Source organism: Acanthochromis polyacanthus, chromosome 10, assembly GCF_021347895.1.
Source record: "Acanthochromis polyacanthus isolate Apoly-LR-REF ecotype Palm Island chromosome 10, KAUST_Apoly_ChrSc, whole genome shotgun sequence".
Classification (NCBI taxonomy): Eukaryota; Metazoa; Chordata; class Actinopteri; family Pomacentridae; genus Acanthochromis; species Acanthochromis polyacanthus.
Genome location: NC_067122.1, coordinates 4864330 through 4880707, shown reverse-complemented (window position 1 = coordinate 4880707; position 16378 = coordinate 4864330). Strand labels below are relative to the sequence as shown.

The 16378-nt window shown below is 41.4% G+C and overlaps 1 protein-coding gene across 1 annotated transcript in view; it reads left to right on the top strand.

The window, feature by feature from the left end:
- The window catches only part of fat2 (FAT atypical cadherin 2), a 152115-nt gene that overhangs the window by 46680 nt on the left and 89057 nt on the right, over positions 1–16378 (top strand). Inside the window, exons 5-6 of the mRNA XM_051954476.1 lie at positions 1464–1775; positions 3006–3213. Of these exons, the coding sequence (XP_051810436.1) occupies positions 1464–1775; positions 3006–3213 (520 nt within the window). The remainder of the gene's footprint in view (positions 1–1463; positions 1776–3005; positions 3214–16378) is intronic.

Genomic DNA, 16378 nt, shown 5'->3' with positions numbered 1-16378 from the left:
TAAAGGTTTCACATTCACCCATTCACATGCACATTTATACATCAGAGCTTCCATGCAACATGTCTGCCTGTCATCTGGAATAACTTTGGGCTCGCTGTCTTGCCCAAGGACCCCTTGATCGAACCTCCACCTCTGCAATCAGTGGACAACTCGCTTTTCCACCTGAGCCACAGCTGGCAAACAAACAAGAAATCCTCAAGTGTTAAAGTCCACCTAATAACCTTTTCTGCTGTTTTTTTTAAGGGCCTCATATTACATCAGATTTCCTCAGTGGATTCAGTTCCCACAGCCAGTTAATTAATTACCTGGGCTAGATTAGTTTTAATTATATGCTCAGCGTGAGGCACTCAAATTAGAAAAGATAAAAAAAAAATCTGCTGTAATTAAACGTCATAATCTGCTCATCTTCTTGGGAAACTTGGGAATAAATGACAGCCACTTAACTGAAATATTTGATTGAAATTTAATTGAAAATATTTGGCGGTTCATTTCCTGTAGATCGACGAACTGACTGACGAGTCGCAGCAGCTGTAAGTCCCACACATATGAGTGTCTGTGGACCTCAGGTGTTTGGGTGTCAGCGTTAGGATTAAGGCTGCACAATATATCCTTCAAGTGTCAACACCTCGACATGTGCAACAGTCACGTAATGCAAATGAACTCAAACACGTCGTGCTGCAACATGTTCCGTTGCTCGATGCAAGAAAGAAAGCAAGAAAACTCGCATAGTTCTCAGAGTCAACGAGAGAAGTCTGTCCGATTGAACAGCCTTCACTCTGACTCAAGTTTTTTTTTTTTTTTTTTTAACTTTATTTGCAAGAATTCGAGAACACTGGTTTTGGTTGCAAAAACAAATGCGCCGACAGTTTTATGGAAATATTTCAGCTACAGAGGAAGGTGTTGACCAAAAACAGGTAATCTGTCTGCAAAATCTGAAAGGAAACATGGTTTATTCACTCGTAAACCATGTGCAAACACGAGTATTTTCCTTAATAGGTATTATTCAAGAAAATAGTCTCAATTTCTTGGTAAATCACAGAAGTTAATTTGCCAATATGAATGTCTGCCAAGGCAGTAACACCTAGTTTGCCCATTAGTGCCATTGTAAATCAAAAAGGCCTGTAAATCCTCCTTAGAACGTTTTATGTTGTGGTTAATGAGTTAGCAATCAGCAGTTACTCATTCAACGACATCCCTTTAGAATTCATTGCTCTTTTCTTCAGCTTTCTCCTTAATTTCCACTTTATGGAAACAGATGCAACACATAATCGACCCTTCAAGAATAATTTGTGCACACATCTTAAAAACAAAACCTTTTTGAAACACTTGAATCCATCAAAAGAGTTAGTTACAGTAATTTGGTGTCTTAAATATTAAGTAGCAGCGCTCTCATGGTAATATAAAGTTGGGTTGACAGGTAATAATTATATTTAACATGATTTTACGCTCTTCTTAACTCTCAGGTGATCGTGTCTGATAATGGATCTCCGTCTTTGCGCTCCACCGCCACCGTCGTGATCCGAGTTCTGGACGCCAACGACAACCGGCCGAAGTTCACAGACAAACTCTTCCACGTCAAGCTGCTGGAGCAGCGACGGCATGCTGGTAAACAGGAAGTCTGCAGGATTTTCGCGCGTGACGACGACGAGGGCTCCAACGCCGTGGTGACCTACAGGCTCCAAGACAGCAAGGACGAGCAATTTGAGATCGACCCAGTGACGGGCATGGTGACATCGCATGGTGATTTCTGGCCTGGAAACTACAGTATTCTCACGGTAGGTGTCCAAAACAGGCCTGTTCGTACTTTGGTATTTACACACCTGTCAGATCTAGTACCGACATGGAGTTGTGTGGCTCAGAAGCAACAACATCCTGTCTTTCAGCGAGGGCGTTAGTGAGCCTGTGCTTCAACAGACGTTAGGTAAATACTTTCTCCAAAGAGTTGTGCTTCATTTGAGTGTCTCCATAGAGGGTGTGGTTCCCACCACCTCTGCTACAGAGACTAAATCACCCATGTTTAATACCTTGAAAAGCTCTTCATCGACAGTGCAGAGACAGGTGAATGCTCTGTGTTTGTCATCACTCTGCATTGTGGAGCAAAGGGAGGTTAATCAGGTACAAAAACACTCAGCGGCATTTCAAAGCGTTTGGTGAATGAATTCTTCCTCTTTTGAATACACACAAAACAGTCACAGAGAGTGTCTCCTGATGCCTTCAATCTTTATTACTAAGCGAACCTTAAAGCAAGAATTATTCTATGTTTTTAGAAATGACGACAAATCCTATAAAACAACGAGAACCAAGAGCATGCTAGAATATATATCAATAATTCCCCAGTTTCCCAGCCCAAGCCTGCTGGTTTCTGCCAGAAAGATGAAATGTCTCTATTGAGGACTATTTTCAGATGCGGATTAATACACAGTTGGTACTCCAGTGAGTGTTTCAGACTTAGGATGTATGGATCTTAAACTCCATACTCTGTTATCATTCTACGTCCGTTTCTTCCTTTCTTTTTCTGTACAGTATCATGTATACACAGCTTAATGTAGCTTAGTACAGCAGCTCCAGCTTTCATTGCGGCATTAATATTTAACTTTTATTGAACTGTGGATGCATATTTACATTTATGATTGACCCAGACAGTTTTCTCTTCTCTCCGTGCCTCGTGTGAAGAATTTCATGTTGAGGTCCATTTGGTATAGTCGCATGACTACATCCCAAAATGTGCATTCTGGTGCACATTTTAAGAACTTTCAATCGAGCTAGAGTGTGCACCAGTGTGCACAGTACTAAGAGGTCAGACAGGTCTTTTAACTTGAATAAGTTTATCATTAAAGTCTTCAAATCTCAGTAAAATCTTGTTCCTAAAAGAAAAAAAAACTTAGAAGTGAGCATTTTTTTTTGTTCTGTAGTAATTAAAAGTTGGTCTCATAGTGACTGGTTCACCACTAGATTTATTTTTGCTCAAACTCTTATTGAAATGTTCATTTTCTTGTTAATTTCAGATCAAAGCTACGGACCAGGGCAGTCCGTCTCGCTCCTCCACAGCTCGACTCGACATCGAGTGGATCGCCAAGCCGTCGCCCTACGCTGAACCAATCACATTCGAGGAGCCCAACTTCACCTTCGCCGTCATGGAAACGGAGCCCGTCACTCACATGGTGGGCATCATCATGACAGAACCGCACCGGCAGAGGTGGTTCGAGATCACAGGTGAGCGGGAAACGAACACACGTGTGCACGTAGACGAACTCCAAAGAACTGAGTCGAGTATTGATCGAATCTGTTTGCTGTTCTGATGAAAAACAAGCATCGCTTAAATGAGGGTAACGATCCCTAAAAGAAGATAAACGACGGATAAAAATGCTATTAATATTTATTTTACTCTACGCTCAATTTCCCACAAAGGGGGAAGAAAACAAGTCAGACAAAGCACCTGAGATCAGAACTCACTGATCACTGAATAATGACATTTCATAGATCACGCGGAGCCTCTCCGTCTGTGCTTCCGCGTGACGTTAAACTCCCGCTGCTGAGGAAATGATATTTGACATTCACCATATTGCCACTTACTCCAAAGTGCTGACTTGTAGAGCGCCGGCTCGAACTGGAGAGAGAAAAACGGGCTACAGTCATCATCCATCCTTATGAGCCTCCGTATAAACTGCAGACAAGTTATTTTCTAAAGGTCAGCAAAGTCCTGCAACAGTGAATGGCATTAGAGCTCGAGCACGGCGGGACAAACAACATGAGTGAGTGTTAATGGAGGAACATCTGTAAATCTCTGTGTTTCCAGATGTGCTTCTGTGGTGCTATTTAGTTCTTTGGTCAACACCCCTTTTCTAAATCATCCACTTCGCTCAAAGGTTTTCCACAGTAGTGTTTGTTGGCCGTCCAGAACTTGTGCTGTTTGCGTCTTCACCAAGCTTTTCTTCCTCATCTCAGTAGTATTTTTTTTAATTTGCTATATTTTTAAATTGCACTAAGCTTGTATTAATCGTAGTATTTATCGCTACTATTTTCTAGCCCAGGTGTAAGTATATAGAAGAGTATTTAGGTAAACAAACCTGAGAAGACAGGCCAATCCTCAAGCATGTGTGTTTAACATTTAAACCTAATGATTGTGTCAATGTGTTAGATTGGTTGAGGATTTTGTGGTATTAAACTCTACTCAACAGTGCAGGAAAACACTAAAAACACACAAATCATTCTAAAGGACCTTTCTGAGATGTCTACGTAGCCGACTAGAGTGAAGATAAGGAACATTAGAACCCCTCAGCTTTACATGTCTAACTGCACTTTTTTGGCTTTTTCAGAATTGAATCACTTTTATTTTACTGTGAGAAAAAGACCGAGCGTTTGCGGGGCTTCTCTACGAGCCCCCCATATCCGGTCGTTAAGCTAAAAAACTTGAAGCAAAATCACAACAGAAACAAACACGGTGACCAGCGATGGAGGAAAATGAGCTTGAATTTGGGGGGAAAGCTCCGAGGATGTTCGAGGTGCTTTTAGGAGATTGTGGAGCTGCTTCTTTTCTGTTTGGCTGATCGTTTAATCCGTAGAAAAGACACTTTGCGGCCGTTTAAAATACCTCCCAGACAGAGGTTTCTGAGGAGCAATGTGAGGCTTAGCATTCTCCTTACATCAGTTTCACTTTAGCAGTGTCCAATTCCTGCTTCCTGATTCATGTATTCGCTTTATAAATATGTAAAACATGCTCATAAAACTTTATATTTGAAAGTGATGTTTAGGTTAAACATGATTAAATGCAAATTAAAGATAAACATTATCATCCTGCCATCACAGAAGCTTAAATGCCCCCGGAGTGATGGATGAATAAAGAGAGGAAAGTGGAGGAGCAGGGGACGAGGGGAAAAAAGGTCTTGGTGTCATCGCCAGCAGCAGGACTTTTCTCTCTGTGAGGATAAAACAGCAGCGTTCCTCCTCTCATCAGCGGCCAGATCACCACGGGAGGGACGGCTGGCCATTCCTCCTCTTCCTCCTTGTCCCCCGTCGTCCTCCCCTCGGCACCGAACATTAAGAGGAGGACTGTGACAGAGGGCTTTGTAGAAAATAAAAGGCCCGAAAACATTCTCAGTTGAAGTGGAAATCGGCCCTGTGACTCTGGAGGTGAGTCTGCGTGCCGTCCCCCTCGAGCCTCGCAGGAAAACACATCAGCGTTTGCCAACTGCTTCCTGCCGGGCTGGGCGGCGCGTGCAGAGAAAGACCGAGGTTCCTCCTGTTCGGTTCGCTGTGCCAAGCTCAGTCTGTGCCAGAAATCAACAGAGAATCTCTGAGTCCGAGAGGAGACGCTCAGTTGTCTCGGAGCTGCTGACGCCGGATGTTACGTCTGGTGACATTTGTGGGTAGCAGTCGTCGTGCCACGAAAAATATGCAGAATATACCCCCTTTGCGATCTACAAGCTGTGTCCTTTTCCACGGTGTAAACTGATCAACACCACAGTGTTTGGAATAGCATCCCCATCTTCCAAGAATGATATCTCGATAGCCCTAAGTGGAAATCTGAATGGATGGCTGGTTTTATTCCTTTGGGAATAAAGAGAGAGGATGACCTGACTGGCTCTACAGAGCAACCAAAAAAGGCACTGCAACAGGTCAGCCGTCCTATATTTCTGCCGTCCGATTGGGCAGCGAAGGAGTCCTGATCTTCCAGAACAGGACGTTTCATGCCTCAGATTTTCAGATTTTTCCTCAACACAGAAGTATACAGTACCGTTCAAAAGTTTAGGGTCACGTAGAAATGTCCTTATTTTTCAAAGAAAAGCATTTTCTTCAATGAAGATAACATTAAATTAATCAGAAATGCATTGTAGACATTGTTAATGTGCTAAAAAAAAAAACTATCCTAGGTAGTTTTTCATGGAATATCTCCATAGGGGTACAGAGGAACATTTCCATCAACCATCACTCCTGTGTTCTGATGCTACATTGTGTTAGCTAATGGTGCTGAAAGGCTCATTGATGGTTAGAAAACTCTTGTGCAGTTATGTTACCACATGAATAAAAGTGTGAGTTTTCATGGAAAACGTGAAATTTCCTGGGTGACCCCAAACTTCAGAACGGTTCTGTATAAATCAAGCTTGATTAACACCTATGTTGAATCTGCACAGTCGGTTCCTCCCTATCTTCGGTTCATCTCCCCTGAAAAGCATCTACGCATAATGATAATGTAATATGTAACAGGCTATCGGTCTTATTTGTTGATAACGCAAACACAACAGCCAGAGTTCTGCCTGTGCAGTCGTGCTCTTTTCTTGATTTCATAGCTCCAATCTGTGTACAGAGTCAGTTGGTATCAGCGATTTTTATCTTCATAGTAATTTCAGTGAAAGCAACTGTTGTTTTAAACTTATTGGCTCCAACTCCAACTTGATCCGCTCTGTTTTGGTCGCCATGGTTTGAAATACATACAGAAACTCAGCACAGTGGTATAGAAACCCCACTGCTAACTCGAGTTGTTGTGGTGTAGTTGTTCGAGTATAATTGCTTATACCATGTGGGTTGTAATAAATCAAGCTTAATGGATCAACATTTGATCTGCCCGAACTCATTAAAAGTCATTTATTCATATCTAACAGATCTTTTTTGTTTCATTTCCAAATCAAGTCTCTAAAGACAAAAGGTGTTTGATTGTAAAGCCTCCCTCTGAGGTGTTAAGTTTTGAGATTATAAATTAATGGATGTTTGTAGAAATGAATTCTGAGTTCCTCCGATTTACAGCATTTCTCTAAAGCTTCTTCCAAACACAGCAGCTTCTAGCTTTAGCTGATTTGAGATGCAGTACAGAATTTAAATATGTTTAAAATGACACCCCCCAGCAGCAACAGTTCTTATTTTGTTGTTTGTTTGTGGTTTGTGATAGAAATCATCTTTGCGGTTGCTGCAGATTCTGTCCTAAAGGCAACTTGTCGCATCGGAGCAGATTTGCGTTCAGTTGAAACCAACTTTCTGGTCAGCTTGGGAAAGGTTTAACAGCCGGATCCTGCAGTGTTAACATAGATTTGGGACGTTATGAGTCAACACGGTCGACAAAGTTTTATTTTTTATCAGTACCACAATAGAAAGAGGCTCATGTGAAATGATCACCAATGTAATTACTGGTCAAATAAAGTGTCAGTCATATTGTAATGTTCTGTTACTATTTCAGTCTACAGCATATTTTATGAAATAATTAGTTTCAAGTGAAAAATCCTTATCTGCAATATAACCTTGAGCTATGGTGAAGGTGAATGTAGTGGGAGTAAAGAGGTTAAGAGTTAAAAAGCTGGATTTGTGTGGAGTGCAGTGCTTTGGAGTAAATAACCTGCATTCCTGCCATGTTTAATGTTTTGCAGCGTGCGGTTGGAGTAGCTTTGACGGTTCTGTGTTTAATCAATCAGAGCTGAAGTGTTTATGGTGGTGTTGGATAATTGTGTGCTTCTCTCCTCGTGTGGTCTGAGAACATAATGCAGTAATTACCACCTATGGCCTGTCAACCATCAGATCAACTGGTCCTCCCCTCTTCCCATCTTCTCCTCTCTCTTAGTTTTATTGCAACATGACAGGACTGGAGACGGGCTGCCGTGTTTCGGTTTTATTTTAGTCCATTTCAGCGCGTCCCAGTCTGCTCCTCGGTCGTATATCTCTGACCTTCATCTCTGCGTTGGCAGATGAGGGCTGTAGTTCCACAGGACTCCTCTCCCATGCAGATATGATCAGGTATTTATTGCCCTGCTTTACCTTCCTCCTCTCCAGAAGCAGAACACCAGATGCCTATCATCGCTCTCTGGCCACGAGATAACTCTGGGAGACAAATGAAGACTTCCCTCTCTGTCAAAATAACTCCCAACACCTCCTGTAAATCTGCAGAAAAACAACACGCTGCGTCTAGAGCTGAATGGAAACACAGAAACACCGACTTGATATCGGAGTTCAGGCGAGGATTGCATCTCTGCTGTTTGTTGATGGATGTGACGTCCCTCCAGCTTCTCCAGACTGTGATCTGTGTGCTGTGCTCTGGAGCGGCTCTCAGCTGGGTGTGATGTGGTTGTGGATGAGGGTGAGCACCTTCAGGTCCGAGGCTTCGGCTCTCTGCTGGAGGACGAGCTCCGTCCGCTGCAGGGGAGCGCTGAGCATCTGCCCTGGTTGCAGGGGTTCATGCATCTTTGGGTCTGAATTCAGCAGAGTTTCTTCTTCGCTCCAAATAGAAACATAGAAAGACTTAAACCGACTTGAATAAAAACAAATCTTCTCTCCTTGTGAAAGGTTTGGTTTCCCACTCAAACCATACAGTGTAATCGGACGGTGGTGGCTCAAACAGGGTTGTGAATAAGGTAGATGTGTGTCAGAGGTTAGGGCTTTGAGCTGCAGATCAGAAGGTCGAGTATAAGAATAATTAAAAAAAGAAGAAGAAAGATTTTCCTTGCAGGATTTAGGCATAGTATATCTAAAGATTACTTAGGGCTGGCTGATACAGTCATAAACCTTAGACTGTATGTAAAATATGCAGATCTTTGGGTCTGAGTTTCTTGTTATCTCGAGATAGAAACACAGAAAGACTAAAACCCACTTGAATGAAAAGTGTAACAAATCTTCTCTCCTTGTGAAAAGGGTGGTTTCCCCCTAAAACTGTACAGATTAAGGGTTGTAGAGACTTGAATAAGGTAGTCAGAGGTTAAGGCTTTGGGCGACGGATCAGAAGGTTGTGTTTCAACCTTGACAAGCTGCGATATGTAAAAAAGAAGTAAATTTCTTTGCAAGAATTTAACGTAGAATATCTAAAGATCGGTTAGAGCTGGCTGATGCAGCCATAAACCATAGACTACAAAAAGACACCCCTCTTCAGGTTGGAATTCAGCAGAGTTTCTTGTTAGCTGCAGGTAGAAACACAGAAAGACATAAACCTACTAGAATAAAAAGTGTAACAAATCTGCTCTGCTTGTGTAAAGGTTGGTTTCCCCCTCAAACTGTACAGAGTAAGGGTTGTAGAGACTCGAATAAGGAAGGTATATGTCAGAGGTTAAGCCTTTGGGCGACAGTTTAGAAGGTCAAGTTCAAGCCTGACAAGCTGAGATTTGTAAAAGGAAATCATTTTCCTTGCAGGAATTTGACGCAGAATATCTAAAGATCAGTTAAGGCTGGCTCATACAGCCATAAAACACAGACTATAAAAGACGCACCTCTTCTGGTCTAAATTCAGCAGAGTTTCAAGGTAGCTCGAGATAGAAGCACAGAAAGGCTTAAACCCACTTGAATAGAAAGTGTAGCAAATGAAACGGTGCAATATAATAGGACAGTAGTGCCTCAAACAGGGTTGTGAATAAAGTAGGTGTGTGTCAGAGGTTAGAACTTTGAGCTATTGATCAGAAGGTCGAGTTTAAGCCTAACAAGCTGCGATATGTGAAAAGATCATTTCTCATGCTAGCATTTGATATAGAATATCTAGAGAGCAGTTAGGAATGGGTGATGCAGCCATGAACCTTAGACTGTAAGTCAAAGATGCACGTAACCTCTGTAATGTCACCAATTGCTTCGTGAACGACTGTTTTGCAGCTGTCTTGGGTTTTTGGAACCATTATTGAACGTAATGAGAGAGGTGAACTTGACTGAAGAACCTGAGCTTCTCTGTTCTACATTTTCCTCTACATGGGACCTGAATTTACAAAATGGACATCACACTGTATTCAAAAACACTTGAAACTAGCAATTGAGAACACAAACTCATCAGTAAAATGCTTTCTGAGGTAACAGATCAAGGGAGAAGTCTGATCATTTTCTCATAACTTGACTGGTTATTTGCAGCCAAATGAGTCGCCCCCTGTTGGCCGTCGGAAAGCATGACGATTTAAGGCACTTAAGCATCGCTGTAACGTTTCAGACCTGAAGGCTACGTTAAATCTTTTTTATCCAGTCAAATACATAGACAATGCAACTTTAGCTTTTAGCATGTTGCGGTGATGATGATACCATGACATAACAGATTATTTCTTTTACAAGCCCAGAAATTTTTTTCAGTTTAGCATGAGAGATCGTAACCTTAAGAAATGAGGTCAAATGAGTTTGACCAAAACATGAAATTTTCTTATGGAGTACTAGTGTATTCCAGAGCTCTTAGCCACATCGTCCTCCCTTTATAAGAAGAAAAAAGTACGAAATAATTCGCTAATGAAGACTGTGAGACCAGAATGTGTGCTTCAGTAAAATACAAGCAAGATGACTCTGAGTTGACATAAATATGTCAAAGTTTCACTCTGATCTTTCCAGTCTTGAGCAGCCCTCCAGGAGTTCCAGGATTAACCACAGGGTCATATGATGTTTGAAAAAGATCAGAAAGAACAAGAAACATGTTTCTGCTCTGTGAAACTTTCTTTGCTTTGCATTTCTGTCTCATGAAACACGGGATTGTGTAGCCTCTTCAAGGCTCTAAAAATAATTAATAATTAAAAGTAAGCAGCTTGAAGAGAAAGTAGAAACCACCCTCTTCTTGAAGCGGTCACAGATCAGAGATTTATGACCTTGGCAAGAGGTTGTGAGCTGAATTTAAATCATTTTAAGAGCCGCAGGCCAGAAACACTTGAGTTTAATGAATTAATATGACCCAAAGCGCCACTCATAACCTTTGTAGCATTGAAATGAATCTGACAAAATACAATCTAAATTGTAATTATTGCTGCATTATAATATGTGTTACTTCTGTTAATAGATCAGCCAGTTAGTATGCAAAGTAAAATAATAGTTTAAGATTACTTTTTGTCTTAAAAGCATACAAAAAAATCTATTCTGCCATTCAAAAACGTATAAAAATATGACAAAAGCAGCAATTTTTAGGATATAAGCTGGAATCTGAGATTGTTTGACATGTCAAGAGTATTGTGGATCGACTTTCAACTAATTGAATATTCAAATTCAAAGCAAACAAAAACAGCATTATGGTGATATCGATGGCTCCCCAAAGAAAATTTCTATGGTCCGTTGGGTGTGGAGGAGCATAAACTATAATCAAATTTACCATTTGCCCCTCTGCGATAGATGCCATTGTAATTCCACTGCACAGCAGGAGTGAAGACAGTTAAAGGAAGGAGTCGGTCGATCTTACTTCCTGTCCCTCACCAGCTGACGCATCCTTTGATCGGTGACTCAGAGAATACAAGAGCATATCGAATCGGAAAGAAGGATGTTTTCTCAGCAGGAAACTTGACCTGGCTCTCTGGGCAGGGCAGAGGGTGAACATGACAGAGCTATTCGGACTGATCTGGTACCTGCAGCAGACAATGAAGCAAATTAAGCCACCCAGTATTTTGCCTGGGAGGAATTACAGGAGGAAACCACAGTAGAAGGTCATCAGTTTCATAGTCATTTTAGCTGATCTTCCTGAACTTTTCTCTCCTTTTTCCACTGGAGTCTCTGCATCCAGCACCCCCCGCGACCCTAGTGAGGACAAAGCGGTGTATGGAGGATGGATGGATGGATGGATGTTATTTTTATTGATTTTCACTGAATTACAGATAAAAACTTATTACAATTCTACAGTTTCATTCAGGAGAAGCTTTTATCCAAAGCGATGTACGTCCAAGAGTAGATGAAATGATATTATCCTAAGACTGTTGATCGGGGGAACAAATTTGCTGCTCTTTGTATTATTTCTCTTATGTTTAACCCCTTTTATTTCTGATCTGATAATTGTGTTTTCTCCTCCACCTCGACCCTCCCATCTTCTAGTCAAAGGAAATGTTGAGTAAAGTCAAGGATGGCTCATTGAATGATGGATGGGCTTCAAGACACTCAGTTTGTCCTGTTGCCACCATGGCCCTGACCCACGTAAACGAAAATGAATGTGTCGATGGCTAGATAAAAATGTGAGTGAAATTCCTGCGTTAGAGGTCCTCCTTTTTTTCCCCGTTGGACATTTTTTTGACGTAAAATGAGTATCACGAGTAACAGATACTTTTTGCTTGACCGACCCCAGTGGGAAAGGGTCCTCCAACCTTAGCAGGGATATCTTTTTTTTTTGGAGATTATCAGTAAAGTAAAAAATTGCCTTTACAGTACATCTTCCTCTCCGTGTGCTGAGACGGCAGCCGGCGATGCGGAAGCCGTGTCGCATCCTTTTTCTTTTAAATGCATCTTACAGGAAGTCGATCCGTGGGATTTAAAGATCTAAATCAGCTTCACAGACCTGTCAAAGTGGTGGGTTAGTGCAGTGTTTCAGCTTAATCATTGAGGCGTAACTGACAGAAATAGACCTCAGTATGACCCAATTATCTATCGATCGGGAACAAACAGGGAGCAGAGTGTTTGTGCATTGTAAGAAAAGAGAAGAAGAAGTTGGAATAATAATGGATTGGTGCTTTATGCCAACTTTATTTTACGTGAAATTAGGTTAGATTGAGCTTTACTGTCATTGCACAGAGCGCAAGTGCTCACACAACAAAGTGAAGTTTAGCATTTAACCCGAAGTGCAAAAGAAGCAGTAAAAGTGCGTTGCAAGGTAAAATGTCGAAGTAGAATAGCTTTCAGAGCCATATGAATGTGCTAAGATATACACCATACCATTGTGACCACCTGCCTAATATTGTGTTGGTCCCCCTTATGTGGTCAAAAATGCTCTGAACCATTGGGCCTGGACCAGAGGACCTCTCAAAGTGTCCTATGGGGTCTGGCACCAGGACGTTGACAATGGACCTTTGGGGTCTCTGGGAATCAATCTTGTTCCACTGCAACCTGTTGAATCTTGATCAGAATGGTGTCTAGGAAGTTTGGAGGTCAAATCAACATCTTGGACGATTGTCATGTTCCCCAGGATGTTTGGATTATGTTCATTTTGTCGTTTCTTACTGTAGAATAGCGTTACTTTTTACCGACAACTAAAGGAAAATATGATTTTACCTTGCTGACATGTTTCAACTACGTCTGCAGTCTTCTTCAGAGCGTCATCAGAGCGACATCCGACGTGTCCTTTTTTTAATAAGGTGATCAGTCTGACAGATCTGTCAGACTCTGTCAGACCGGCCACGTCTCCTCCCATCTGGTGGTCTCTGGTGAGAGGGTATAGGCCCCCTCGCCCCGGTCACTTGCTAAAAAAGGACACGTCATCACATGTCGGATGATGCTCTGAAGAAGACTGCAGACGTAGTCAAAACATGTCAGCAAGCTAAAACCGTATTTTCCTTATTTAGCCGTCGGTTTAAAAGTAACGCTATTCTGTTCTATTCACCAAGATGTTCCTGATTGTTTGATTTTTTTTTGCATTGTGGGAGTGTATTTTCCTTCGGCGGTAGGCAAGTGACATGTACTGTAGGATTTCCATTTGCATGAGGGAGTGTGCATGTTCTGGGATGTTTATTTTGGTGTCTAAGCGTCATCAAAACACATGCCAAAACGAAAAGTTTTCCAGCAGAACACCACATAGTACTAATATGATCAGCGTTACTCACTTCACCTGTCAGTGGTTGTAATGTCGTGGCTGATCGGTGTATGCAGTATGAGCAAAGAAATATGAACGGCGAAGATTTTTCAGTAACATGGATCACTACAAAATCTAAAATCAACTCAAATCTACTCTTCCCAGCATTTTTGAGCCCTCATAGCTTCATAAGCCAGCATGGATTCACTCCAGGTGTCACAATCTGAACCCGAAATCATGTTTTTGTTCTTTGGACGTCAGTATCATGAGATAAATCAAAGTTCCATAAGCAAAAACTCTTCTGCAGAGTGGAAAACAAGAGCGAATACCCAGGATGTGTTCATACATTTGGAAAACAAAAAAACATTCAAGGGTCAAATCACCACATGGGATAGGTGGTTGGTCAGAACAAATGATAGCAAATGAAATGTATCATTTAACTACAGTTTGATAGCAGGCTCATCTTCAAACCATAATTCCTTCTGTGTCAAAATTATGTACCAAGCTTGACATATTTTGCTGCTTTTAAAGGTCACATTTGGGATTGTGTGATTTCCCTGGCCTGGGGGAGTGTTGGATATCGAGATTATATCATGTAAAGACTCAAAAATGCTGTGAAAATGTACTTTTAGGGCCTGTAGCAAATATTCACAGGGAAGGTAAAATTTTGCATGGCGTCATTAAATATGCTAAAGTTATTGCACAAAAAACCAAACAGCTCGTTCTACTTAGGTCAGGTTGGAGACGCTGATTGATTTTGCATGGAATGACGATGTGGAGTTTAAATATATACAGTAGGATGCAGTAGGAACAGTTTGCGGTCTGAAGATGCTAAGTATATAAACTAGAAAAAGCTGGCTAAATAACAGTATGTTAATCCAAATATGCTTTTCATGTAAATGCAAAAACTAAAATGAAGCAGTGACAGAATGAGGTCTGGCATGACACAGAGATATAGGTGCATATGTGTGCGCATGTGTGTTTAGTTCTTTGCAAGGTGGATCTCTTAATAAACACCATCTGGCTGAGCAGGCATGAGGTTTACCCTTCTCACATGTGAACACACAACCTGCTGGGGGAGAGAGAAAGAGGAAAAACAAGGGAGTGCAGGATAAAGAGCGAGGCGATGCAAGAAAAAAGAAGGAAGGGATGAGGGGAAAGCAAGAAAGAAAAGGAAGAGAGGATAAAGGAAGCAAAAGGATGGAAGAGAGATAAAAACAGATGGTCAGAGTGAGTCAGGATCAATGCAAAAGCACCGTGTATTTCAAAGTTAGGTCATTTCTGACTAAGAAAAGAGGAAAAATTAACACATTCGAAGTTAAGAATTGGATCCAACAAAACTGTGTGGCGCATATTAAAAAGGAAACTCTTCTGAACACCTGTGAGTTACATATATTAGTAACAAGAAGACATCTTTTTACATCCAGAAATCAGGGATTGTCGTGAAGATTTAGAGCTTTGTGGAGTTTATAGTAAACAAGTGACATTTGCAATTTTTTAGCACATCAAAGCTGTATTTTAATCAGTTTATTGTCTTTTATATGTCGGTCACTGCCAAATTTACCACATGTTACTGTCAAATATGCCTTACTGTTCTCTGCTGTGGGCAGAAACACGAGTGGACAAAATAAAAAGAACACCCAGCAGTGCAAAATAAGAATAAATCCAGCTGCACCTCAAACTGCAGCCTCAAAATGACCATAAAGTTGAGTTAACACCTTCCAGAAACTATTTCAACACAAATTGCACATTATAAGCTTCAAGCGGGGTGGATTTATTGCATCAGTCTCAGCTAGGCAGACCTAATAAACTGGAAACTGAGTGTACGTTACATCATCGGCATGCTCACCCATGCTTTTAGAAACACCATCTCGTGAAAATATTGCTCTGCAGTGATGCCGGTGCTCACAATCCCCCATCAACTCTGAGCCTGGATGATGCCGGGTTTAGGCTCCACGCTATCGACGCGGAAATTTTAAGATCTGTAACGTGTTTTAATCGCATGTGGTGTGCCGTAGCTGACAGCAGCCAATGTGTCATCGTTGCAAGGTGTCTCATCTGTCTCAATGAAAAGATAGGCCTGTCAGAGTTTTTTTTTTTTTTTTTTTTTTACCTCCCGCCTTGTGGCAACTTTGAGTTGACGCTAACCAGGAGGAGAACAGAGCGCTCTGCCTCACACAGCATAACAAAGATAAAGGGTAAAGGACAGATGGTACATAATGTCTTTGTGGTGCAATCGTAGACGGTTTATAAAAGATGGATGTTGTCTCCTCTTCTGAAAACTGAAGCTTCTTTCTAACAGCCAGCAGGGGGCGACTCCTCTGGTTGTAAAAAGAAGTCAGATTGTATAGAAGTCTATGAGGAATATGAGCCAACTTCTCCCTCGCTTTGTTCCTCTCATCTCTCAGCGTTTTTTAATGACTTCATGGTCTCAGTCACTAGTTTCAATATAGCATGGTGTTTATTGGGTAAATTAAGGTCTCGTTTACGGTAAAATTGACAATAAAGCAGGTTATGTTTTTGAGCAGGTCTACCTTTGATTGACAAATCCATGTTCATCGCATCCAAAAAGCTAAAGATGTTCACAATCAAATGACAAACATAAGGCTCTGAAGATGCCCATAAACCGAAGAGTGACGCCACAGCAGCTTCCTCCATCTTTTATATTCAAATACACCAGACATAACATCCTGACCACCTACCTAATATTGTGTTGGTCTTCTTTATGCTCAGGGGTGAAAGTAGTTTTAAATTCTTGCCGGAACTATTAGTAATAGTTCCGGACCGTTCCGGCTTACTTTCACCCCATTCCGTCGATGCTAACCATTGTAAATCCTGTTGAAAGTTTTTCAGCCAATCACAAGAACGTGTGGAATTTCACGTGTAATTTATTGCTCGTCCCAGTGCAATAAATCAAGCGCACCTATTTGCTATTGGCTGCGACTGGCCATAACAATCGCTGTGTTACGGAAGTAG